General features: G+C 49.1%; 3 protein-coding genes across 13 annotated transcripts in view; 1 reads left to right on the forward strand and 2 right to left on the reverse strand.

The window, feature by feature from the left end:
• The window catches only part of STARD9 (StAR related lipid transfer domain containing 9), a 136,571-nt gene extending 132,482 nt beyond the window's left edge, over window positions 1–4,089 (forward strand). The window contains exon 33 of the mRNA XM_077880795.1: window positions 533–4,089. Within this exon, the coding sequence (XP_077736921.1) occupies window positions 533–634 (102 nt within the window). The 3' untranslated portion in view covers window positions 635–4,089. The remainder of the gene's footprint in view (window positions 1–532) is intronic.
• CDAN1 (codanin 1) lies at window positions 3,883–16,263 on the reverse strand. 5 transcript variants are annotated; one of them, XM_077880801.1, is made up of 28 exons: window positions 16,137–16,263; window positions 15,367–15,857; window positions 15,008–15,214; window positions 14,644–14,813; window positions 14,400–14,513; window positions 14,239–14,317; window positions 13,720–13,840; window positions 13,452–13,561; window positions 12,903–12,992; window positions 12,177–12,252; window positions 11,537–11,742; window positions 11,112–11,232; window positions 10,829–10,975; window positions 10,562–10,728; window positions 10,179–10,266; window positions 9,844–9,933; window positions 9,605–9,659; window positions 9,251–9,387; window positions 9,065–9,168; window positions 8,448–8,606; window positions 8,008–8,071; window positions 7,739–7,817; window positions 7,432–7,580; window positions 6,200–6,307; window positions 6,006–6,069; window positions 5,666–5,847; window positions 5,341–5,448; window positions 3,883–4,680 (listed from the first exon to the last, which is right to left on the reverse strand). In XM_077880801.1, the coding sequence occupies exons 1-28, from the start codon at window positions 16,224–16,226 to the stop codon at window positions 4,555–4,557; spliced, it is 3,702 nt and encodes a 1,233-aa protein (XP_077736927.1). In that variant the 5' UTR covers window positions 16,227–16,263; the 3' UTR covers window positions 3,883–4,554. The 5 variants fall into 5 exon arrangements, 3 of the variants coding, with proteins under 3 accessions (XP_077736927.1, XP_077736924.1, XP_077736926.1); XM_077880798.1 differs by having other exon boundaries at window positions 15,008–15,211; window positions 16,137–16,242; XR_013370101.1 differs by having other exon boundaries at window positions 4,541–4,680; window positions 5,341–5,570; window positions 16,137–16,242.
• A 1,446-nt stretch (window positions 16,264–17,709) lies between these two features.
• The window catches only part of TTBK2 (tau tubulin kinase 2), a 176,772-nt gene continuing 167,871 nt past the window's right edge, over window positions 17,710–26,610 (reverse strand). For all 7 annotated transcript variants that reach the window (XM_077880807.1, XM_077880808.1, XM_077880809.1 and 4 more), the window contains one exon: window positions 17,710–24,758. In XM_077880807.1, the coding sequence (XP_077736933.1) occupies window positions 24,296–24,758 (463 nt within the window). In that variant the 3' untranslated portion in view covers window positions 17,710–24,295. The remainder of the gene's footprint in view (window positions 24,759–26,610) is intronic.

A 26,610-nucleotide genomic window follows, 5' to 3' on the forward strand; every position in this document is an offset into this window, starting at 1 on the left:
GTGTGGCTGGCTGCATGGAATGCCTTGGTTTGACCCCAGCGCCCCGTGGGAATTTTCTGCTCAACACCCTAGGCCTTATGCCTAGTGTCCCAAGAGCTGGAGACTCAGGCTTCTTGGGTCATCACAGTAAGAGGGGAGTGGGGCGGTGTCAATGGGGAGTTGAGCAGGATGGGGGACAGAGTTGCTCAGTCACCAAAGATCAGGGTGGCCTTTAGCCTCTCTGAAGCCAGCGTCCTCAGGAGATAGAGGTCATGGCAAGGGGAGAGCAGCAGCCTCAGCAGAGCGAGCCTGGCCCAATCTGTTTCCTCTCCACTCCCAGCTCCCCAACGTGACCTTCGTCAGCAGGAGGTGAAGCCCAGGCCTAGATCTGAACAGCAGAGCCCAGAGGCCTGTAAACTCTGGGACCACAGGCAGTCGGAGGCGCTTTTCCCATCATGACAGCCTGAATGGCTCCTGGAGTCTGACATGTGCCCTGGCTTGTCCTCCCACGTCCATTCACACCTTTAACTCTTCCCTCTCTGCTTAATTTCAGGTAGAACTTGGTGCACCAGGCTTCCCTCCTCAGCTCCTAAGCTCCTTCATCAAACAGCAGCCGCTGGTCATAGCCAGACTGGCTTCCTTCCTTGGTTGTTAGCATCGCACTGTCCAGATGGTGCTGCAGAGACGCAGGCAGCTTCCATGCACCAGTGACACGCAGGTGGCTCTCATGCACCAGTGACACTCAGGTGGCTCTCATCACTCTGTGCCAGGAGGCAAGGAGAGCCAAGGCTACCAGCTGTGGCTAACCAGGCAGACAGCACTCAGACCTGAGTTGCCAGCAAAGCCCCATTAGTACTTGGGTGACAGCTGGCGCCTCTGCAGAGTAAGGGGACCTGAGCTCCTGGCCCTGGCTTGCCAGAGTGAATGATACTCACCTCAGCATTTTGGATTTCTCCCCTTTTTTTCCTGTCCCTGGGACTCTGTGGTGGACAAGCTACTTGAAGACCAGGATTGGGTGCAACCAGCAGAACTGGGAGAGGGCAGTACTCTGGCACCCTGCCTCCTTGCTTGGGCCCAGCCCTTGGGCAGGGAGGGAATCAAGCAGCCGCTGACCAGGACTGTTCAGAATCTGCCTCTAGCTTCCAGCTCCACTGTGGAATGGAGTATTGGAAAATGGCAAACCAGAAAACCGGTTTTAAAAAAAAAAAAAAAAGTTACGCAAACCACAATGATTCAGAATCGTTTCTCCTTGGATTTTTACAAAATACTTTATTATTAATTTTTGCTTACCCCGCCCCCCTTCCTTTCCCTCACAGGAGAGGATATTTGGGTCTTTGCCTCATTCAGGAGTATTGAGCAATGTTCAGTCTCAGAACCATCGCTCGAGCTCAGAATGGGAAGACCACTGTAGAAGCAGGTTGGACAGATTTGGGGTCAAGGATGGCTCTTTGAGGAGGGGTAGGGGAGGGCAGCCAAATGTTGGCTGCTGACAGGGCAAGAGAAATCTCAAAGAGCTGAAAAGTTGCTTTTTGAAGACTGGAGAAAAGATATTAGAACTCCTGGAGGGGGTAAGTGATTTGTTAGAAGGAAACAGTTCCATCCCTTACCTCCCTCAGACTCAGAGCCTTGGTGCCAGCCTTCAGTGGTCTCTTGAGCGTCCATGCTGCTGTGGTAGGATGTGCTATTCTAAGATGGGTTAGGGAATAGGCTCGGTTTCCTGGTACCTCAGCCTGGCTGACCTTGAGCTTTGAGTATTCTGTATGGTTATGTGGACATGGTAGGGGTGGGAGAGAGTCTCCGCTTCCATTCTGGTGCCCACAGTCTTTGGTGGAGGAAGGTGACCATATAGGAATTAAAAAGATGTGGTGAAAAGGTCAGTTTCTGTATGGTACAGCACAGAGATTTGTTTCTTTAGAAGTGTTTGCAGGGTTTGTTTTTTCTTTTACCTCAGATTGAAAGCTTTTTAAATTGCTTTAAAACGTTATCTTTCTGGTTAAATTTTTTTGGGTATATTTAACACCCTATTTATTTACTTCCATCTCTTCATATAAATCTCTTAAAAGACTATTGATTGAAAAAGTCAGAACATTTGCAAATTAAAAGTCCATGGTGTCCTTTCATTTAGTGAAGACTACTGTTATCACTTGAGCTCAGAATTTAGCCTGGAGATGATGGCAACAACTGCTCATGGGCCAGTTTCAAGCTATACGGTTCACACAAATGTAAGTTCTTCCCTGGAGCTCAGCACAACTTTGCTTGTGAACAGCAACCCGATCAGTGCCCAACTGTAGCCAGCTATAGCCCAGGTGTGAACATGAGAGGATACTGGATCAGTCACTGCCACACAGCAGTGACCACAACCCCCCAGAAGGAAGCTCTCTAACAGGTGAGCACCTCTGGGCTTCTGAGGCAGAGCTGGCAATGGGATTCTGAACATACGGGTCATCCAGAGGCGACCTCTTTCTGTGAGAGCTGCCCACCTGGTCTGAGTCGACAATCTAAGGAGTATTAACTGAGACTGATTTTGTATTCAAGATGGTCTAGGGACTCAGCTCTAAATGATCATGATGCAAAGTCAAATTTTGGTTTTGATAGATGGTTCTCAGACTTTGTCAGAATCACTTGGAGAACTTGTTACATCCCAGTTTCTGACGGAGTAGGTCATATTTGAAATAATGTAGGTCATGTTGAAATAATTCAACATATTTGAATTCATATTTGTGTTTTTAAGTCCTAGGTGATCCTGAGGCTGCTGGTTGGGGACCACACTTTGAAAACCACTGTTTAAGACAATTAGTGGAAAGCAGACATATAGAAAGGGACCTGATTCATTCACTACTTCATTAGCTACCTGTGATTCCCAAGTTTATTTTACTGGCTGGAGAGCGGACCTTTCAGATTCACGTAGGCCCAGGGTTAAGTTTCCTGAATGGGGCTGGGGCTACGCTGAACCCAGTGTCCATGGGGCTTTGGGCTTGCCTCCTGGGCGGTGCTTGTGCTCAGCCACACCTAGTGTGTGCAGAAAGATAAAACCCTTCTGAAAACTCTGGGTTCCCAGGCATTCAGAACTTCCTGAACTTGCTATAATATAAAATGGATTTAAAGGACAAAGATAAAGGTCTTTGAAAATGAAGATTATGGAAGGAAGTTTCAGCTGCAAAAACGTATGAAAGGAGCAACACTGGGAGGAGAAAGGGAAGAAGCCTGAACAAGGTGGTAATTGAGGGATCTTTCTGTGCTGCTGGCCACCAGTAAGGATTTCCCACCGGCTTTTCTAAGGCGACACAGCAGGCCCCCTTGGCCTGGAGAACCTTACGCTTCCTTGGGTTGGCCTCTTTGACAGCTGTGCGCTTTTCCCTCAGGAAATACACACGGATGCAGAGGCAGTTTTGCAAGACACAGGAGGGTTTTCTGAGTACCAGCTCCTTCCTCTAACAAACAGCCTGAACCTCTCTGTATACACTGCTAATGTAGAAAAACCACCAATTTTATAGGAGTGAACTTCATGCATATTACCAAGGTAGTGCTTTTTAGTCAAAATCAATGGCTGGATCATTTAGAGACACAGACTTCCGAGCCAAATCAAACAAGCCCAGCCCTAACAAAACAAGCCTAACAAGGGCTGCCCTGTCATCTAGTCTGAGTAGCTGTCATCTAGTCTGCTCAGCTGAGTAGCTGCAGAGTAGGAACTCTGCATATTAACCTAAACCTTGAAGTGGGTTGTATAGAAGTTGCTACTATTGGCAAGGAGTTAATAGGGCCCCAGGTCTCACCTGCTGGAACATTGAGGCATTGCAAAGTGGCCAGGCCCTCAGTGCAGCTCTGCCCCGTCGATGCCCACCTGAGACTGCGCCTGCTTAAAGGGAACAATCAGGTGAAAAGAACTAGACAGAAAGCCCTTGATAAAGAAAAGAGTTTATTTTAAAAAGCTCTAATGTTCTGCCCTGTGCTTGGCCCCTGGATGGGGCAGTTGAGAGTTAGTACCTGTACAGGGCTGAAGGCAGAGAAGGTGCAGGGTAAAAGCTGGGTTTCTGGCAGGTCAGCCCCATCTCACGTATTGTGCATTTTTAAGGAGATGGCAGGCAGTCCAGCTCCTGGTGGTAAGAAAAGGTCGACTCCCAAGATTCATGTTTTAACTTTACTCACACGTTAAGCAGAAGTCATTGGCCTCTGTCATGATTTCTAAACCACAAAAGTTTTAAGGAACGCTGGGGTAGCAGCAAATGGGGTTGAATCCTATGTCATCAAGCCCACACATGTCATTTAATAATCCAAATAATGCCAATTCTTCTGCTCCAGGACTGGAGTCTCTAGGCTGTTCCATCATAATCCTGAATCCAGTGAACCCTCCTCCTTCCTCTAGGACTCGGGTGGTGAGCCTGCAGTCGGTGGGATGCGAGGCAGCCACACTTCCTTCACATGTGAGCAGGAGGCCCGACTAGACTCAGCTACTCCCACCTCAGCAAGAGTCAGCAGTGAGCACTGCGGAGGGGGGGGGCGCAGGGCCTCCTCCTGAGGCATCATCAGCCGGGATTCCAGGGTTCTGGTCACTCAAGGCACGGCCACTCCCCAGCTCTAGCTCTGGGCCAGCACAGTTCCTCGGTTGGTTTGCACCAGCTCACAAGCTCTTAGCTGGGGTTCTGGCATGGGAGGCTCAGCTAGAAAGAGGTTGAACAGTGTTGCTAATTCTTCAGAGAAGTCCTGGAACAAGCAGAAAGACGACAACACGGACTCATAATTCTTTTTTTTTTTTTTTTTCGGACTCATAATTCTTGATGGTGCATCCTTTCTACTAAAAGTCAATCCTTCATCTCAAGCCCTAGCTAACCACTAGGGAGACAACCTGGTTTTGTCCCACCTGCCTTCTGCACTGAAATGAACGTGACACCTTTTCCCATTAGTATTCAGGGATGCTCAAGATCCTGCAGGGAGAGAGAAATCTGACACAAGACTCAACCATGTAGCGAGGACTTCACCATGTTTCACCTTGACAAACCCTAAGAGGTAGAAATCATTCTGCCCTATATCATAATAACATTAAGTACCAGCAGAGATTAAAATTTAGGTTATTTTGATTTTAAATACTCCTCACCGTGCCATGCTTCCAACTGCTTACCTGCCTTCCCTCTTCCCTTCCTCCACTGACAGTTTCTTTTTTCTACAACAGCCACTCAGATGTGACAAAGGCACCCCAGACCAGCCTTGCTATTTCAGGGCGGTCCTGAAAATACTTGGCAAAACCCACTGAGCTTTGGGAAGCTCCTAAGAATGCCTGGGCCCCATCACTTGCCTTATTTCAGGATAAAAGAGAGAGATCACACCTGTTCTCCATCTAGGTCTGAGGAGATGAAGTCTCCTTACCTTTGGCCACTGGGCATCCCGGAGGCTGCCCAGGCAGGCCTCTATCTCTGGCCGTCCCATGAGCCCTTTCTCTACCAGCTCCCGGAGCAAGAACAGCAGCAGGTCCCACTGCAACACACAGGGAGGAGGTCGGGGGTCTGGGACTGCACAGTGACCCCAACTGAGCCAAAGGACAGAAAAGTGCTGTGGAGGACAGCTGGAGCCCATGCAGGTGTGTCGCTGAAGATGAGCTGCCAGGAAAGGGAGAATTAAGGGAGCCCGCACACAGCAAGGGGGGTGAGGGTGTTAGGTATGAGAACAGGACTGCAGTGGGGGCCTGGCTCACCTCCCGTGGCCGGGTGTCTGCCAGAAGCCCCACATTCCTTGGGCTCAGCAGCAGCTGCAGTGGGACTGGCACCTGAAAGCCATCCTTCCACAGGGAGAGCAGCAGGTGCAGGAGCCTCCGGGCCTGCCCTCTTTCTAGCCCGCGTGGCGCCGGGGGCCCAAGGACAGGGATTTGGTCTGCAACTATGGGAAAAGAAGCCAGGCTTTAAGAGCTGGAAGAAGGGTCATTGATCCAGCCCCTGGGAGGAGGAGAACCGAGCTCTGTGTTTCTAATCTTGCTTGTACCCAGCCCAGAGATGTAGGGGATCTGGCCAGAGTGATGTAATGAGAAGGAGCCATACCAAGGAGGGATGCTAAGTCCACAGAGCACTTGGCCAGATGCTGCTCAGCTGGTGGGCACAGGAACTGTGGGGAAGAGGCAGGGAGACCCTGGGCGTTAGCGCCATCCTTGGCAGCAGCAGCCCTGAGCCAATGCAGCACTGGTGAGTAGGCCCCCAGCTGAGGCCGCACAGCAGAGCATCCTGCCCCATCTCACCTGGCGACACTGCAGTGTCTGGCCCAGCTGGCCCAGGAGCTGCTCCAGATGGTCCAGAGAGATGCCCTCCTCGGGGTCCCGGGGCCCCACGGCCAAAGATAGCACATCCTGGGGATGGTAGGGATAGAAGCAGAGTGAGACTTCGTACCTGGCTGGCATTTGGGAGGCCACAGAGGGCGTGGCCCAGGGCAGGGATCAGCCAGTGGAAAGAGGCAGAAGGCACAGGAAGACAGGGCCTCTGGATGAAGTGGCTGGGCCAAGGTGCCTTAGACCTGGGGCTCAGGTGGGACCACACAGCTGGGAGAAGCAACCAAGTGGACAACAGAGGAACAGGTGGAGCAGGTCAGCTGAGGAAATGACATTCTGCCAGAGAGTGCAAGATGTCACTCGTCTTGGGACAAAGCCGAACCTAGCCACTTCTGAGAGTGCCTTCAGGGTAAAGCATTTAGAGGAACCAGCTTGCTATACCCACGGTGGATTTTCTCTCTTCATGCTTCTCTGTTCATCTTCTCCGGAATCTGGTTTCAGCAGAGAAAACCAGGAGCTAATGGCCACTTGGCCTTTTCTTTCTTCTCCCTCTTGGGTACTCTCCATCTTTTTAGTCATTCTTAGCCCCAGTCCTAATATTTAGCCCCACAAATAGCTGAGGCCTTGCAGGCCGTGATGTCTCTGCCCCAACTACTCCGTTCTGCTGCCATAGCACAAAAGACAGCCCAAGACCGCTCATAAAGGAAGAAGGGGGCCTGTGTTCCAGTAAAGCTGGATTTGGCCCATGGGCTGTTTGCTGACCCTAAATTTTCCAAATCAAGAGTAATGGTAGTTTATTACTCTCGCCTGTAACTAAAAAATAAGCATCGCCTCCCACAGAGGAAAACATTCCTGAAATCTGATTCCCAACGGCAGCTGACACCCCTTTAGACTTTCCTACCACACCAGACAGCCACCATTACCAGGCTCCCGTCACTGTGTAATGTGTAGCCCCTCCCAAACTTTCCCATCTGCCCTTTTCCCCTTTTGGGTGATCAGGTACCGGAAGTCCGAGAAGAGCAAATAGGAAAACCAACCAGTTCACCTCTGCCCTACGGAACCCCATTCAGTCATGAAGGACACCAGACTAGCTGCACAACACAGAAAGCGGCTACACGAGACAAGGCAGCGGACGCGAGGAAGGAGGGAGACCAGGAAAAGAGCGGGGAGAGGGGAGGGGCGCAGGGAGGAGGGGAGCTGTGTACTTTGATCTCGGAGATGAGGTGGGAGGGGAGGGGAGCGTGGTGCTCACAGGCTCGGGAGCAGCCCCTCCGCTCCCCCCGGGCAGCTGGTTCAGGACCCTGGGCTCGAAGTGTGCGACTCACTGCCGCCTTCACCTCTCTCCTGATCAGTGCTGCAGGTAAAGGGAGAACAGAAAAGGGAGTCATGCCAACGCCAAGCCATTTCTGTCACTGTTTCCTGCTGGCTCATGTCCATCTCCCCCAAAGGCCTTGAACTTTATCAGTCCACTTTTGAAGAACTTGGCCAGCCCTCCCCTGGCCCGGACCTTACCTGTGATGTTGGCTGACAACCAAGCACAGGCTTTCTCTGTTGCAAGCCCCACAGCAATGTTCTCTGCGCTGCTGAGAACCTGTGACCCAGAAGAACTGCAGCGTCAGGGGAGGCTTGGGGACCACAGGAACATCCAAGGCTCTCCCAAGGCCAGGACCACCCCCAACGGGTCCACCCTCCACCAGCAGCCGCACACGCCCACGCCATGTGGTGCACCTCTCCCACCACTGGACACTAGCCGGCTAGCTCTAGGCTTCCTCCCTACTTACAGCTGCTGGGGTCTCCTCGGGAAGCAGTGCACGTACGGCTCCAGGGCTCTTCTTCTGACAGAACCTGAAAGGAGACAGAGACAGTCAGTGATGGCTAGAGACTTCAGCCTGGCTCACAGAAGGAAGGACCAAGTGCACACATCGCCTGAACCAGGAGGGCTCTGCTTGGGGGTGGGGTGGGGGGTGGTGGGGAAGAGAAGCACTGTCAACCCGGGGCCCAGCCCTGGTCCCTGACTCGGGATAGGACACCCAACCCCCGACTCTTCCAAATTCAGCTTTGGACTTTGGGTTCCAAGATACAGAGGAAGCAAAACAGAAAAAGGGGGGTTGGAGAGGACATGGAATAAAGGAGAGAAATGTGAGAAAGCCAGAAAAAGAAAAGCTGAGTGGTTGTGGGGGGTGGGGAGACACAAGGGTCCAAGTAGACCAGCATCTCTTACTCCCGCCCCCGGGTCAATGCCTGGGCCCCGTGGGGGCACAGCTGGGAACACAAGATCTCCAACAGCTGGGCTGGATCTCCCCCATCCTGTCCCTGCATCACCAGCTGCTCTCGAAGAAGCGACTCGGCCTGGTGCACCAGATCTGCCACCAGTGTGGCCCTGCAGCAGGGACGGAGAAAGGCTTCGATGTGGCTGAGGGACTGAATCAGAAAGGGACTGCAAATTCAAGGAAATCTCAGAACTAACTCCAAAAGCCGTTAGCAATTTTAGCCTCCCTGCCACATCCTTCCCCTCAGGCTAACTTCTCTCAGATTGGCAACATGAAGTTAAGATTAAAAGGGGGAAAATGGGGCAGCCCGGGTGGCCCAGCAGTTTAGCGCTGCCTTCAGCCTAAGGCCTGATCCTGGGGACCCAGGATCGAGTCCCAAGTCAGGCTCCCTGCATGGAGTCTGCTTCTCCCTGTGCCTGTGTCTCTGCCTGTCTCTCTCTCTCTCTCTCTCTCTCTCTCTCTCTCTCATGAATAAATAAAATCTTTAAAAATGAAAGGGGTAAAATATAAGGGAATGAGCCTGGCACCCTCCATGTCTGCCTTCCCAATCCTCTCAACCTGCGCTCACTTAATATGTTTGACACAGTTGGAACCGATTCTCTCTGCCACAAACTCCACAGTCCTGCGCAGGGAAGGCGGCTGGTTGTGGAAAAAGGCTTGGGCCAGCTGTGCCTGTAGAGAGGCGAGAACAGGGCATGAAGAGTTTCCTTTCTCTTCCCCATTGGGCACCCCCTGCCTCTCGCAGGCCCCTTACCTGCAGCCCCTGGGTGGTGTGGGGAGGCTGGGCTCCAAGGCCAGTGGTGGTGGTGGTGGGAGTGATCTTCCTCACAAAGCCCCCACTCCGCCCACTGCTGCCTGACACCCATGATGCGAGCAGTTTCCGGAGCTCTCCTGCATCAAGGAAGCCCAAATGCTTGGTTCTAGAGCCACCCATACCCTCCCAGGCATCTTGGACTTGAAGTAATTGTGGAGTAAAGAGGCTGAGGCACCCGGGGAAGGCCTGAGAACAACATATGAGGGTACTAGGCCCATGGGATGCTGTGGGGTACTCCTAGAGGGACAGGCCAAGGGTCAAGGACCTGGAGTGGGGGAGGATCAGCATCCTCACCAATGTAGGGGCAGCAGGTATAGAGCAGGTGCTGGTCCACCACAGGCATGCCATCCTGGCGGAAAGAACAGAGCAGAGTTAGGCAGGCAGGCTTCTCTCTTCCTTCCCACTGTGCCAGAAATGGGACAGTCCAGGAAGGGGGTTCCTTGAGAGTTCATTCTCTAGAACTCCCAGTCCCAGACTGTCTGCCTCCTTTATTCCTGCCACTCCCAGGGCTCTGGCCAGGCCCCAACACTTACCAACCCATGCTCTGAAGGTACTGTATCCACCTCAAAGGCATCCAACTGACCTTCTTCCAGAAAGAACAGGTCCTCAGGGACTGTGGGAATCTGACAAAAGATCAGGGCAGTGCAAACTCCAGTCAGCACTATAGAGATTCAATACACACACACCTTGTGGTTCCAGGTGTAAAGCAACCTCCCTCCAAAACCATGGTGAGCCCCATCCCCCGCTCTGAACCTCCATCTTCTGGCCCTGACCGCATTCAGACTCATTCTCTTACTTCTTACTCCCCAGTTCCAGCCACAGTGGCTGCCTCCCTTCCCCAGTCTAGATCTTCTCTCACTCTACCAACCTGGAAAAGCCAGCCCAGGACAGCAAGCAGCAGCAATTTGTTCAGGAAACACATCTCCCCTTCACTTTCCTTTGACAAGACCAAACTCCTGAAAAGTAAATTTGTGCAAAGAAAGATATGGAATGAAGTAAAAGAAAGCTATCACTGAGAAGGCAAGTCTCCAAAGCAGACCGAAAGGGGATGAACGTCGGGCAGGCAAGCAGGGCTAAGGTGCAAGTAACTCCTCGCTGTCTGCCGTGGGCCCAGTTGTGCATCTCCCCAGGGTTCGGGCACGGCTATGGGATTGCATAGGAAGCACAGGCCCCTGGACTGTCTTCACTGGCAGCAGCCTCAGCAGCGCTCTCCCGGGCCCTGGGTGCCAGCCCCGCCCTGTGCGTGCTCACCGGTGTAGGTGGAGCAGGACCACGAAGATGCTGCGGTAGTAGTCCAGCAGGGGCACGATGTGGTCAGCGAGGGAAAGGAACTCCACCAGCCAGGGCACGGTGAGCACGGCTCGGCGGGCCCGCAGCCCCTGCTGCAGCAGAGCCCGCACGTCTAGGGCCGGGGGCACCTGGCAGGGCAGGGCTTGGTCAGGGGGCCAGGCTGGGGTCGGGGCATGCCCTCCAGCACTGGGGCCCCTCCCAGCCCTCCTTACCAGAGCCCCCATTCACCTGGCTCCTTAGGGCCAGAATGGAGTCCTGGAGCTCACGGGTGGGGGGCGGCTCGGGCCCCCGGTATGGCAGGAAAGCCACAAAGCCCAAGAACTTGGCCAGAAGCCTCAGGCTGAGCAGCACCACAGCAAATTGCCTCCGTTCACCCTGCAAGGGATCAGGAAAGTAAAAAGTCCTAAGTGTAGGGCTTCTAGAGTAATTCTGAATCTGTTACAAACTTCTTGGAAATAGCACTTCCCTCCTAGGTCAGAACCCCGTACTCTGCCTCACCCTGCCTTCTAACCTGCCAGTCCACGTCTGATTCCCCATCTTCATCGCTGGGCTCAGGCTGGGGCAGGGCAAGGCTGTTGAGCTCCCGGATCTTTAAACTCAGACTGTCCATGAGATGCTGATTAAACTGGAAGCTAGGAAGGGGAGGAAAAAAAAAAAAAAAAGATACTGGCAGAGGCAGAAAGAACCAGAGTAGAGAAGAGGTGCTACAGACGGAAAAGCACAGTGGGAGGGCCAAGGAGCAATGAGGTACCTACGGGGGTAAAAGAATGAGAAGGGGAACGGAGGCAGGAAGTGTGAGCTGGAAGGACCCAAACTGGTCCATCACCCAGTCCCACCCTGTTATATTCCAGGCAAGGAGAGAACTGCTGCCCTTTTGGAAAGACAAAACTCTCCTGGCCCCAGCCCCACTCCCTGTAAGACACATGGGACCTTTACCTGCTGGCGCTCAGGATGAAGTCCCTGAAGAAACCCTGACAGCCTGGGAAGGTGGGGGGTGGGCAGGGTCCCCCGCTGCTCTGAGGGGCCACAAGCCTTTCCTGTAGGCGCCGCAACCGCCCCAGCTTGTCAGCCCCAAGCATATTTAACACATCTGGAGCCTCACCCAAGACAGTGCCCCCAGTGCCACCGGGACTCTGACACATCTGGGGCAGCAGAAAGAGGAGACAAATAAAAAGCCAGTAAGTTTTTCTAGAAAGAAGGACTAGATGAACATTTATGGAATGCCAACCCTGTATCGGGTGCCACAGGTCTGTTTTTCAAGGTAAGGATTATACCGTTTTACAGGTGAAGCAGCTAAAACTGCAAGGTTAAACATGTGCCTAGGGTCACCAGAGCTAGGATCTGAAATCAGGCCTGAGTCCTACACCAGTGCTCTCTCTACTCAAGGGCAAGGAAGGCAGCACGTGCAGGGCACGTGACAGAGGGCTCTGGCTGCCTGCATTCTGGCCACCCCTCAAGAGCAGAACTCCTGTTCAAACTCCTGCCCAGGACCTGCCCGGCTGCCCCACTAGCCATTATTCGGCTGCCTTTAATACCTACTGTCCACTGTAGATTAATCTCCTGCTGGAGCTATTACCTGGAGAAGTTGTTTCTGGAAAAGCCGAACGAAATGGCTGTGGCTGCAGGCTGCAGAGAGTTGACCCATCATGGCTCTGAGGCATAAGAGGCAGGAACAGAATGTGAGGGAGTGAAGAAGGGGGCAGAAACCAGAGAGAAAGAGCCAATCCTTGGGCCTTTTAGTCCTTTACTAGGGGCTTGGGCAGACCTCAGCCCAAACTGGCCAGCACAATGACATAGGAACAGGTAAGAGACACCTTCTTCAGCACCAAGATCCCTCAAGATACACTTAACTTGACAAGAAATAATACCACCCCTCTAATCTTTAGTCTACCTGGGGCTCCAGGGAGTTTCATGACCCACGTAGGAGGTAGATCACAGGATGGAGGATATTCTCTCTGCATCTCATCTAGCTACGCCAAGTTATCAGAACTACTGAACTAGATGATGGAGAAAAATGGGAGGTTGGAAGGGGTCTAACCAGTGACCTGGCCCAAGTAATCTGGAACTCCAGCAATCTGGAAAAAGGGCTTTGCACTTATCTAAGGTCTGAGTGCAAGGAGCTGGCCAAACAAGTCCCTTTTGAGTAGGGGCAAAGTTGCCAATAACTAGATTCAAGAGCAGCAAAGGTACCATCTGTGGGCTGGAAGTAGAAGAGCCCTCCTCCAATTAGCTACCCGAGCACCACTAAGCTGCTCACCGCCAGAAGCAAGAGAGACGAGGTGACCAGTGCGGGAGCACCTACCTGATCCTGCTGCCCAAGCCCTTCTCAAAATCCCAGCCAGGCTCCTCGTGCCGATCTTCCCACTCTCGAAGCACCTCAAAAAACACGTCCCTGACAGACACAAGTACGCTCGATCAACCGAGGCACAGCTGGCCTCACTTACTCCCAGGAGTGCCCTCACTAGCTCAGAGGAATGGAGGACAGGGCTATCCCAGCCCCATTCCTTATCCTCTCCAAAGTCCTCTACGTGAAGATGACGCTGCACAGCCAGGAGCAGCACACCACATGCTTCACATACTCCTGTGCACAGCAAAATCCAGTTCTCTCTTGTTTGAGAACCCCTGACTAAAGTTATACACCTGTGAGAAGGCTGCTAAGGTCGAGATTCAAGTCCACAGGCAGGAAACAGAATGAAGATATGTGACCATTATGATGGTTGGTAGGAAGGGCCCAGTGGTGCTAAACTACCACCTGTTAGTGCCAAGCTCCTAATTTCTATGAAAACATAAGCTGCCTATCCCAGAGAAAATGCCACCTTGTTCCCTCCCAAAAGTTCCCTTTTCTTATCACCTCTGTTTTTTAAAAGTATGAAAGGCTCGGTCACTGGAGAAGTTGGCACGATTGTCTGTTTCTGGCTGAAAGGAGACAGCTTGAGCAGAGGGTGGCATCGCCAGAGAGACCTAAAATATGGCAGTGACATTAGGGATGGAAACCCTCACAGGTCATACTCAGAAAACTTCACCCCCGCGTAGCCCAGTGACACTGGAGTGGCATGCCCTGGGGCTGCCTGGATTATGAGGCTGGGAAAGGCCGGGTCCTGGATAGATGAGGTCCCTACCTTGGCAACACTGCCCTCATAGGCAGCCTTGAGGCGGCCCTGCAGAGCCGGTGAGAAGCACAGCAGCCGCTCGTTCTCAGCCAACAGCTTCAAGGTCCCCTTGTCCAGGTAGGAGAGAACCCTACAGGGGTACAGGGATGAAGGCACATAGGACTAAGACTGGGACGAGCCACATATAGGAAGCGGGCACCTGCACATCATAGAACACGTTATCTGGAGCATGGAACAGGTATGCAAGGCTAAGCCATGGGCTGAGCGTGTAAGATGCTGGAGGCCAGAGACCAACTAGAGCAGGGAAACATTAGACATAAGCCCATAGGGCAGATGCCAAGACCACAGGGGGCAATTTGATTCTCTCCAGAGTTAAGTTCATGGCCTTGACACAAAATTAGAGGCTACATACAGGAAGAGGCCCAGGGTCCCCGCGCCTGTGTGAAACACAAGCACTAACCCCAAGGGGCCAGAGCAGTGAGTGGGCAATGGGAATAAGGCTTAAATGCTTCAGCTGGGGAAACTCACTGAAATTGATGCTCCAAAACCTGCACAGCAAAGAAGACACAATCATGGACACTCTGGAACAGAGGGCTTTCCAGGGAATCTAGAAGGATAGTACCAAGTTGTCAGTTAAGAACTGTTCTATCTCCAGACCTCATTTCCCAAAAAGAGGCTTGCCCACTGACCTGGTGCTCCTGGAGTTGGTTCGAGGTCACTGTCCTTGGCGGCCACCATCCTCCGAGCAGTAAGGAGTTGAAGGATGAAGAAAAGCTCCAAGAAGAGGTTTGGTACCAAGTTCTCTGGACATAAAAAGAAATCCCAGGGTGTCAGGCACCATTCGGAAACAGGGCTCAGTTCTGCATGCCTTACCGTTTCTCCTACCCCGCAGTTCTGCAAGCATCTCCACTCCAGCCCCTTGCCCTCACCTACCGGCAATGCATGAAGAGTAGATGAGGGCTATCAGCTCCAGGCGCTGGCGGGACGACACTCTGGCAGGGTCAGCGGCTTCAGCTGTGAGGTTTCCTGTCCGGCTGGGGAGGGGAGACCCCGATTCTGAGGTGGGACAGGCGGGAGTAGGTGACTGTTGCAGATGCTTCGAGCTATGGGGACAGAGAGATGTCATGAGCACTTCCCCGGCTTCCCCTCCACAGCCACACTCCGGTTCCTCCAGAGCAGACGTCCACAGGCCAGGAACCAGACCCAGGGCTCCCAGGGGCGAACCGATCTCAGGGAGAAGCCCTGCAGATCCCCCAGTGGGAGGAAGCTGCCAACCCGGGGAGTGGCAAGGTCGTACCGCTCCTTCCTGAGCATCTCCCGCTCCTCTTGCAGACTTCTGCACCCTGGGGGAAGGCCATGGCCCCAAGGGCTAGTGTCCGGGACTGAGGGTTGGGAACTGGGGACACAGCTGATTGGGGGTGAGGTGAAGCAGGTCTTGGGCTTGGAGAGTGACCGCTCTTCGCTCACCGGAGTTGGGTTGATCCTACGTGAAGGCTTCGTCCTGCTGAGTGGCCACAGGCTTTTCTCAAACTCCTACCTTCCACCGCGGCCCCGTCCACCACCGCTACGGCGGGGGCCCTGGCGAAGCTCCCGTCTCGCTAGCGTGGTCGTCCCGCCCCCAACCCCGGCCAGTCTCGCGCTGAGGCGGCTTCTCACCCTGCAGGGCCGGGGGGGAGCGAGCCCACGGGAGGGAACTCCTCCAGGTTGCTGAGGTTCGGCGGGTCCGAGCGCGCGCGCCCGGGGCTGCCGGGGCTGCCTGAGCTCCTGCGCCTGCGGCCCGCGGCCCAGGGCGGACTCTCTCCGCCGACCCCCTCCTCCAGGCCCCCGGGGCCGCGGCCCCCACGCTCGCGGCCCGGCCCCGGGCCCCGCCTCCTGCCCCCGCGGCGGGCCGGCGGGGCCTCGGCGGCCGCGGCGCTCGAAGGCTCAGCCGGAGGGAAGAGCTGGCTGCGCGCCCCGCGGCCGCCCCGCGACGGGCCCCCCGGCCTCCCTGGCAGAGCCGCCGAGGAGCCCGGGGCCTTGGCGGGGGTCGGGGGGCCCTGCGGGAGGACGCGGCTGCTCTGCTCCCTCAGGAAGTTCAGCAGGAACGGCACGAATTCCTTCCGCAGGGGCCGCAGGGAGCGCAGCGCGGCCGCCTCCCCGGGGTCATCCTGAGGGAGAAGCGGCGAGTCAGCGGGCGGCCCGGAGCACGAGCCGCGAGCCGCGGGGGCCGCGGGGGCCGCGGGGGCCGCGGGGCGCGCGGAGGCGGGCGGAGGCGGGCGGAGGCGGGCGGAGGCGGGCGGAGGCGGGCGGCCCGGGCAGCGGCCCCGACTTGGGCGCACTCGGCCCGGGCTGACAGCCAGGCAGGCTCCTGAGGGGAGGCGGCCGGACGGCTGGGACCTCCCGCGGGAGCGGACTCGGTCAGGCCTGGGGCGAGCGAGCGCTGTTACCTCCGAACTCTGGGCGCTGCGCGCGATCCACCGCACGGCGGCTGCGACCGACACCTCCTCCCGCAGCAGCGACTCCAAAACGGCCGCCATCCCGGTCCGGGCGCTTGAAGGCGATTGCGCAGGCGCCGGCGCGCCACGGGCGGCCTGGGAGGGGCGGGGCGGGCGCGGAGGAGCGACCGTTGGGCCGCGGGACGAAGGGGCGGGGCGGGGGCGGGGCCGGAGCCGGGCGGGGGCGGGGCCTGGGCGGGGCCGGGGCGGGGCCGGGGCTTCCCTGGCCCGGGGTCCGGCTCAGGCCTTGGGTCAAGGCCGCTGCTGGGGGGGCGCGGGGGACTCGAGGGTGAGCAGTTCTCCCGAGAGAGACACCTGACTTATCTAATGTGATAAGCACAGTCTTTCCAGAGTTTGTTTTCTAGATTCAGCCATCACCACCCTAAAGAAGTTAGGATAAAATTAGCCTAATTTCATTTGACCTTGTCTTGCTCCAAGGTTGAGTTTTCCATCCCCTGGCCTACGGGCACCCACCGGTTCTCCAGCCATTGTCAACTGATCCACCATTTGTGTCTAAGAATTTTTTTAAGGTTTATTTATTCATGAGACAGAGAGAGAGAGAGAGAGAGACACAGGCAGAGGGAGAAGCAGGCCCCCTGCAGGGAGCCCGACGCGGGACTCGATCCGGGGTCCCCAGGATCACGCCCCGGGCTGCAGGCGGCGCGAACCCGCGGAGCCACCCGGGCTGCCCGTGTGTCTGAGAATTCTTGCCGGGACTATTTTTATCATCTTCCGCTCAGCCCTCAACACACAGGATGGCCTATCTGTATCTTTACACAAGGTTATTTCGACTACTTTCCAGTTGAAATGTTAAGAGGCATATTCTTGTGTTAACTCATTTCTCGTTTGGAAACACAAGATGGGCAGCGCTTTGGATGTTGCTACTCACTGAGAGATCCAGACGGGGAGACCAGGCGGAGGAGGGCAGATGGCACCGGCACTCCAGGTGGGGTGAAGCAGCGCCCACGTGAGTGCCTCCCAAGAGCTCCTCTTAGCACCTGGCAGGTGTTTTTTTGGTTTTGTGTGTGTGTGTGTGTGTGTGTGTGTGTGAAGATTCTGAGAGAGCCCAAGCACAAAAAAGGGTGGGTTAGGGGGAGGAGCAGAGAATCTCAAGCAACTGCACACTCAGCAGGGACCAGGACCCGGGGCTCCATCCCACAACCCTGAGATTATGACCAGAGGGATAAAGAAGAGTCTGATGCTTAACCTGCTTAATGGACCCAGCCACTTAGGTCTCCCTTAGCACTTGCAGTTTTATTACTTCACCTTCAGTTTTATGACACAGGGAAGAATCTCCTCGTATCCTGCACTCTGGTTTTTATCTGTAGGGATACTGAACACCTAGCTTCTCTTCAGTCCAGTGCTTCTTTTTCTAGGTCACTTCTGGATGTGGTACTGCATTTATAGCAACCTTCTGTTCCCTATTGATCTTGTAACCTCTGGTGCATTCAGTAACTTTATTAAATTTGGAAGGTAGTATTTCCCACTTTTGAAAGTAAACCATCACACAAACAGAACTAGAGTGTGCATGCGGAATGAATATTTTATTACTAGATTATAAAAATAAAATACAAAATAATTTTAAAACAGAACTTAAAACACTGTACAAAGCTTTAATATGATACAAATGGGGAAATTAAATAAATAATTACACTTTTATGTACAGATGGCCTATACAAAAGCACTCCATGTTTCTGCCAATACTCTTATGTCCTTGGTTGCCTGAGCAAAAATGCATAAAGAGGGCTGCTTGGAGGGAAAAGGACAATACAATACCTTTGGAAGTATTTCAAAGAGCAACTTCTCATCACTCTGGTTTCATGAAGAGGAGGAGAAAGGGAGAAAACCTTGGGATTATTAAAGTCCTCTATTCTAACTTAATGGTCTTGCTCGACAAGAGAATTCTTCTGGTTTGTGGTTCAATCGATGTTAACAGCTGCCAACAGTTCATTACTTTCAAGAATTATACCTAAGTCAAAACTAGATGTCTCCCCGTCCCTCTTTCTTCCTAAAAGCTGCAAACTGGTAAATAAATGGCCCAATTGAATCAGCACTTGGCAATTTTAGGAATGGAGTCAGGAGGGGGACAGGAGCTGTGCAGGAGAGAGGAGTGTGTGGGTTCAAGCATCAGTCGTCTAATCAGTTCTCTTCTTTCTTCAATTCACTCAATCCGATTTCAGAGCCCCAAGAGGCAGGAGTGTTGTTTACCTCATCTTCCTAACTGTATTTCTGAATGCTTTTTACCTTAGTGAACTAATTTATCTATCTTGTGAATCGTTTAAAAAGAAAATAGTTTTGAAAAGTCCTAAGGGCTTTCCCCTCCCTGGGTCATTCCCTAAAATAAATCACATTCAAGCTCTGGTCACCTTATTTATCCCTGTAAGTGAAGAACAAGACCCAGATTCCAAATATGGGGAAATGCTGTGAATGAATTTTTAATGATTTTAAACTGTGTACTGTAAGGCGGGTAGAAAGGATCATATGGCAAGAAGAGTGTATATTAAAAACTTGGGTTTACTCCATGTTCTTTGCTGGGTGAGTGAACACTTCTGTACATAATATGAAATGGTATTAAACTACTGAAAAGAGGGGTAAAATTCCTATCCATCATTAGTATGTAAAATTATGCCATGGGAAAATTCTCTAGTCACATAGATTCAAATATCTGCCTCATGGAATCCTATTCTATAGGTCAAGGAACCCAGAACCTCTGGCCTAGGGGTACCGAAGAGACATGTCAGCATCACCAGCAATACATACTATGCCCATACTGTTACTTCCAATTTAACAGGCAGACTCTTAAAGTTTCACAGGGTAATGAAAAAAAGGCCTCATTTCCTTTACATGTCTCCTTAGACCAAAGATCCAGCAAAATGTAAGGAACTATTCAAATCATTACTAAATGTTACTTGTTGGTTATTCAGTTTTTTGAGATTGTGTATAATAACTACAAAGTTACTTTGATCTTGTCACATACTTTCATATTCTGACCAACAAATTTGCTCAAGGGGAATAATTAAACAGCAAGCTTATATTTTCAAAGTCAGAGCAAATAATCATTACAACTCAGACAATGTACTGATGGGCCAAGACTCTAATGTCATCATTTCATGTCCAGCCAAGGATTTCTTAGGGACTGAGGTGTGCAGCATCCAAATTCCCCTTCAAATTAATAGGGATCCTTGTCCTATGCCCTGGATTTACCTAAGAACTATAGGAATTCCCTATATACTTCCTGCAGCTCTCCCTCGCACTGTTGGCAACTGAATCTGTAGGCCCCTAAGACTATCTGGGTTAAACGTTCTCCTAATGTCAAAGGGGCAACCAAATGATTGAAAAAATCCAATGATATGATGTTTCCACACTCCCCTCCCATCTTCAAGGTGTACACTAGAGTTCTACTGGATGGGGGCAGGGAAGTGGGAGGTCCTCACCACCACCTGGGGGCTTCCATGTACCATGTCCTCCTATGTGGTCTGAGGACCGCAGCTGCTGCATGTTCCCTTCTCTAAGTTAAGGTCTAAATCTGCACCTGGAACTCGGGTGAATATTGACATGTGGGGACTACCGTAGTGGTTATATGCCTCAATCCTGTAATACTTTTTGTGTTAAAACACAAACTGTACAGACCCAAACTTAAGAAAGTTGAACAATGCCCTGTCACCAACCAGTCTCTCTCTCCTCAGTGATACAGGTGCCAAAATCTGCCTCCCTTTAGGCAAAGTCCCAACACATCTGTGGTAAATGCTCATAAACAGAAGTGGGCAGAATATAAAAGAGTGAATGCAAACAACTTCATTCCAAAATACATGAACATGACAGAAAAAAATGATTCCCTAACATACACCATGTTTTGATAGATATAAAGGCATGAAAAAAGTTTTAAATGTGAAAACTTTGATCTCCAAGACTAAATCTAGACTTACCTACAAATTTATATTCAAATGGCCAGAATAAGATGCATTTTTTTTTTCCCTAAGCCACTGAACTCTGAATTCCGGATCCTGTTTCTCCTATCACCAATTCCTAATGTCAGATTAAGAATGTAGTTCGCAGAACAAAGAATCCTCTGGGGGAAAAAAGCATCTGTTTTTAACTCAAAGCTATCGGGTATAGAAAAACTAATTATAGTTTTAACTATCTGCGCGTGGGTTTATAAAACATGCACTAAGTACACTTTTTCCTTGTAGATTGAATGCAACCATAGAAACATTTGCATAAAAATCTGTGGCCTGGAAGGAACCTCTGATGATTACCAAAGAACCTCAAGTTCCCCTAGTGGCTAGGAGCTGGATAGAAAGAGATACTGTACTAGTCCACCGACTCAGGAAGCAGCTGGGATTTGCTTAGTATTTTAAAGCAAATAATACAAAGCGGATAATGACAACAGTGGGTATCAATTATCATTTTGCTACTTATTCAGGACTGGAATGACTTGGCAACTTTTACGAAAAAACATTCACTTCCCAACATGCAACTTAAGAAACACAAATGTGCTGGTGCCCTTGTCCGCAAAGCCAGCCTGCACACCAAGGTGGGAATGACAGCGCTTGCCTGAGACCTACCACATTCAAAGATGTTTACAGTCTGTGCTTTAAGGTTACATTTGATATGACCCAATTTGCCTTTGTTCACTATACATTAAAGTTAAATGCCTTTATGCTGTGTAAAAGATTACCAGGTGAAATTGTAATATTTTAGCCAATCTGTATACCCTGGAGATATGGCAGCATAATGTAAGAAGAATGCTATCTACAGGGGCTGAGCCCGTGCTAATCCATTTTCTACTCCATCCAAGTAATTCCAGAAACTAGACATGGTAGAGGAGAGGGGAGGGCAAGTAGGACTAGGGTTGTCATTTTTTCATGAGAAGAGAAACCAGGAGGCACTTGATTTTCAAAAGATTATTTTAACTTTTGCCCCATGCTACTTTTATAGAGTATAGTCTGGCTTGGCTTTAATTAGTGGCCATGTCCCTCACCTTAGGTAAAATAACCCAACTGGTTTATAATTACTTGGATGATCCATGCTTGTCACTGAAATCTGAAATATGCCATACTAAAAAAAAACTCAAAATAAATTAGAAAAATAAGGAACTAAAACAACAACAATAAATAAATAACCAACTCATTCCGTGTATCATACCTTAAAATAAAGCAAAACCAAAAATCCTGTGCCAAAAATATTTTTTGCTCAGGACTGCCGACTTCTCTTTTAAGCCTGAGACACTGAACATCAAAAAGCACAAACTATGCTTTTAAAAACCATAAAGTAAATCTCTATATAAGATAGTACTTTTAAGTGGACCTATTGATACATTTGATATAACAAGTCTGTTTTCTTTTGAAAGCATCTGAGCAGAAACATCTTTGGTTAACTCTTTCCTCTATTTGCAAAATAAAGTATTCTTATACACTGAGGCTATTTCTCTCTGGATCTGGAGTTCACCAGTGCTATTTAGAAAAGGGGACAATGTAGTGGCGGAGTTGGGAGAAAGACAAACCAAGAGAGAGAAAACACCCAATTGCCATGTTGCCATTGCTGCCTGTTTTGACCACTAGAAGAGAAATACCAAAAAGAAAAAGACACATACCACAATTATAGCCTCATCTGTTTTTCCAATGGTTATGACGGGCACATTTCTCAGGACAGGGGTCAAGATAAAAGTTGTGATAAAAGCTGGCTACTTTTAGTAAAATTTCGCCAATACAACAAAAAAAGAAGATAATTCTTTAACTGTAGATTACTCCACTCCCCCACCATCCAAAAAATAGTGAGGTGAAAAGAATGTAAAATCGCAATTTTTAAGAGATTTTTTCTTTATACCAATTTATGTCAGACCCATGATTATCATCCCAGTTTATCCTCTTTAACCGTAAGGACAGAATTATGAGATTAACATGACAAATTTTTGAGCCAGTATTACAAGCACATACCGGTAATTTTTTCCCCTATTAAAATCTTTTAAAAGTGAAAATTAAATAACATATCTTGGCTTGAAGGCTGCCAACCCTTGCATTATACACAAAGAAGGCAAGAAGAATCTGAAGTGTCCCATGCCAAGAGCATATTTTCAGAAAATGAAGACAGGCAAGGCCCAAGTGTACACGAGGCACACAAAAAGGAATTTCACCATCTGTGATCTTGAAATTACAAATGGAGAATGAGAAAGAATGAGTTTATATAAGCATATGCTTCTCTATATATTTATAAATATTTATATCATTTACCATGAAGACATGCAAGTAGTGTTACAGCAACTATTGTACAATATAATACAGAATGACCGGTCTTCCAATATTACAGTTGCTTTAGTTAAACAGCAAATATATCTTATCTATGGCATTCCTCTGTAGTGCTTGAAACCGGAGAGAAATTAAGATTCCACACTATGCTACATTTTCTTATGAGATCATATAGGACTCAATAGTGTTTTGAGTTTCGTTTTTTGTTTTTAAAAAAGCTCAACACAGATAAAGAGAACGAGATAAGTTCAGTGCAGCTTCAGGGCAGCTTTGATGCAGCATTAGAATGTATTCACTTGGTGAGGAAATATACTTTTCTTTTTTGTTGTTGTTTTTTGTTTGTTTTGTTTTTTCTGTTTTCCAATTCAACCATATTAGGTTTGGCAGCAAACACAAGGTCAAAGAGAAAGCACAGATGTTTGCTAGAAGGCAAATTTCAACAGCAAGCAGACTGATTTACCTGACCTCAAGAAGGTCTCTACAACACAAAACGCCTACAGAGTAGAAAAGAGCCCATTTGAAAAATCTAGCATCATTTACTTTTGCCTGATTTCTGGTAGCAGAAGAGTGAAATTAGAACAAATATGCACCTCCTCGTAGCTTTATAAATTGAGGTTACAAGGAAATCAGGTCCAAAAGCCCAAATATTCAAACTAAAGCACAGGAGAAGCAGGTAATAAAACATTAAAAGATAAATATTGAGCCTAAATTTATTTCCCCAGATACTCATTCCTTATTGGCTAAATGTATAAAATACAAAGTTTGAGGATCATCAGCCTCAACAACGTACCTAATTTCTTTCTATTTTTCTTTCTAAATCTCTAAGAGCATAAAGTCACATTCCACAGCATTGTACTTCCCTGGTATCATCTTGGAGGTTGCTATTGGAAATAGTCAGTATCTAGAAGACCTAAGAAAGCAAGGTCTACTCTGGTTGGTCTTCCTTCCACAAGGACGAGACAAAGGGGAAGAAGATTCTTTTGTCTTAAACGGTGTTTGCCCCACTCTGTCCCTGTCCTTAAAGCAGTAATGCCTGCACAGTAAGCTCTGCTTACACTTCTTCCTTTACCTAAGTTTCAGTAGTTCTTTTTCACAATAAAAATATACTGAGTTAAAAACTGTTAACTGTTCTTTTTTTCTGCTCCACAGAAAAATATTAGGACACACACACACACACACACACACCAAAAAAAAAAAAAAAAAAAAAAAATTCCACCAAACAACTGGATTTGAAATTCTCAGCATGTGCTGCTAAAAGCATATTAGAATGTATTGTTAAAATAAGAGAAAGGAGATTGCATCAGGGGAGATATACTAACTTTAAAAACAGAAATCCAGGGAGGGTAGTAAAAGGTGTGAACTCTCAAACACACAAGCCACAAGTATAGGAGCACTGGCTCCCCAGCGTCAGACTTGTTATATACCCTCATATTAGAGCAATTCTGACTCTCCAAGGTTGGGAAGTTTTGAATGAAAATAATAAAACAAGAAGTTTCGCTTTTGCTATAATATCTTTGAGGAATGCCTTAAAAAAAAACCAGGCCAAACCCCTTAAAATTCCATTCCATTTCTTACTTCAACTTTTTTGTTTCAAAGGCAGCTAAAAAATGAGAAATCATTTAATCTTCCCCTTGGATTTTGCTGGATTGCCCCTTCTTATGCAAAGGCATTGATTCCTGATCTGCTTGCTGCCTGCCTTAGGTAATTCCTTATATTTATGTCTTCTTATAAATAATTTATCATGTTACTTTCTTTTGCAAGAGAAGATCAACACTGATTTTTTTTTTAAATAGACAGTACAGGGACACACATGCATCAGGTTTAGGAGGAAGATCTCACACCTTTCACAGAGATGTAGCCCGGCTCCTATCTGCTGAGTTTAGTGGCTGACTTACTCTTCCCTGGGGGGGCTTTAGTGCTGGCCGAGTGGTGGTGGAGGCTGCTGGATCCTTTCAGGCCATTCTTGCTGGGTTTGCAATGCTCCTGTTGGCAGGACCTCCTGGAAGAGGAAGATCCTGAGTGGCTGGGAGGTGACTTGCTTCTCCCCAGATGCGGGGATGAACTCCTCTGGTCATGGTGGGGCCGTCCAGCCCTGGATGGTGAGGAACTGGATGTGCGAGGCAAGGAAGAGCTTCGAGGAGAGGCACTGGGACTCCTGCGAGGGACAACTGGACTCTTGGGTGGTGTTTTTGGATTGTGAGGGGATCCTGGACTCTTGCACTGAGTAGTGCTCCGGGATTTCTGAGATCCATTTTGAAGAATCTGGGCCAGGCGGGAGAAAAGGTCTGAGTCGGAATTGCTACTTCCTAGGACTTTGTATCTGCGGAGCCTTAAAAGAACACAGAAGAATTATTTTCATTTTAATTCAAGTGTATCCAGACATAGTGTCCTCATGACAATGTGTACAATGTGAGTCAAGCCAGCAAACACTGGAAACAGAGTTACTCTTTCACATACCAGTTGTATGACCCTGGACAAATTACTTAACCTCTCCTAGTGTGTATTTTTTTTTTTTTTTAAGTACAGTTGACATACAATGTTATAATAATTTCAGGTATACAGCACAGTGATTCCAGAATTCTATAGATTACACAATGTTCACCACCGTAAGCTCTGTTACCATCTGTCACCATACCAGGTTATTATAATACCATCGACTATACTCTTTTTTGCTGTACTTTCCATCCCTATGTCTTATTTTATAACTTAAAGTTCGTACCTCTTACTACCCACCCCTTACCTTCCCTCCCACCCCACTCCCTCTCTGGCAACCAACGGTTTGTTTTCCATATTTGAGTCTGTTTCTGTTTGTTTGCTTTTTTTCAGATTTCACATGTAAGTGTGAAAATACCATATGATTTCACTTATATGTATTTGGTATCTGTCTTTCTCTAATTTCACTTAGTATAATACCCTCCAAGTCCATCCATGTTGTAAGTGGCAAGATTTTGTTCTTTTTTATGGTTGAGCAATATTCTATTATATTCTATGTACACACACACCCCTACATCTTTACCATTCATCCATTAATGGACACTCAGGTTGCTTCCATATCCTGGCTATTATAAATAATGCTGCTATAAACATAGATGTGCATATATCTTTTCAAATTAGTGTTTTGTTTTCTTTGGGGTAAATACCCAGCAGTAAAATTACTGGATTGTATGGCAGTTCTATTTTTCATTTTTTGTGGGAATTCCATACAGTTTTCCATAGTTGCTACATAAATTACATCCTCACTGGCAGTGCATATAACCGCTCCCAGCTTTTAATGGGAATACTATCTACCTCCCATGATTACTGAGCAGCCAAGAACACTGGCCCAAGTAAAGTATTTAGTTGGCTGTCTGCCATTTAGGACTTAAATATTGTTAGTCCCTTTCCTCCTAAACCATGTTTGCTCTTCTTCTTCTTCTTCTTTTTTTTTTTTTTTTTTTTTTTTTTTACGTTTTTATTTAAGTAATCTGTACACCCAACATGAGGCTCAAACTCTCGACCCAAAGATCAAGAGCCACACACTCTTCTGACTAAGCCAGCCAGGCACTCTGGCATATTTATTCTTCTAATTTTAGGATCAACTTAATGCAATGTCTCTAGCATGTTGGTAAATGAGAGAGAGAGTAAAGCATTTTGTTTAAGGCTCCTACAACAGAAATTTGGCATGTGTATATGCAAACATTAAACCCCACAAAATATAAGTCTTCAACATAAAGTGTACTCTCCAACAGCAGGAACTACAGATAAAAGTATATTTCAGGGCAGCCCCGGTAGCTTAGCGGTTTAGCGCCGCCTTCAGCCCAGGGCGTGATCCTGGAGACCCGGGATCGAGTCCCATGTCGGGCTCCCTGCATGGAGCCTGCTTCTCCCTCTGCCTGTCTCTGTCTCTCTTTCTCTCTGTGTGTGTCTCTAATAAATAAATTTTTTAAATCTAAAAAAAAAAAAAGGTATATTTCAACCTCATTTAACACTTTGCAAAAGGAAAGAGTAGTCACTGGTTTCTCTGGGCCTCACTTTCTGTCCCTGACAATAGTCCAAGATTCAGGGTAGCTGGGTTTGGGTGCTGACTGCCCATCTTACTGGCAATTGAATTGGGCCTTAGAATTCTAAATCTAGAGAATATTTATATGAATAGCAGTGTCTTCTCTACCCTAAACATCTGCCTTGGCCTAAAATCCATTCAG

This window comes from Canis aureus, chromosome 32 (genome assembly GCF_053574225.1).
Source record: "Canis aureus isolate CA01 chromosome 32, VMU_Caureus_v.1.0, whole genome shotgun sequence".
Lineage (NCBI taxonomy): Eukaryota > Metazoa > Chordata > Mammalia > Carnivora > Canidae > Canis > Canis aureus.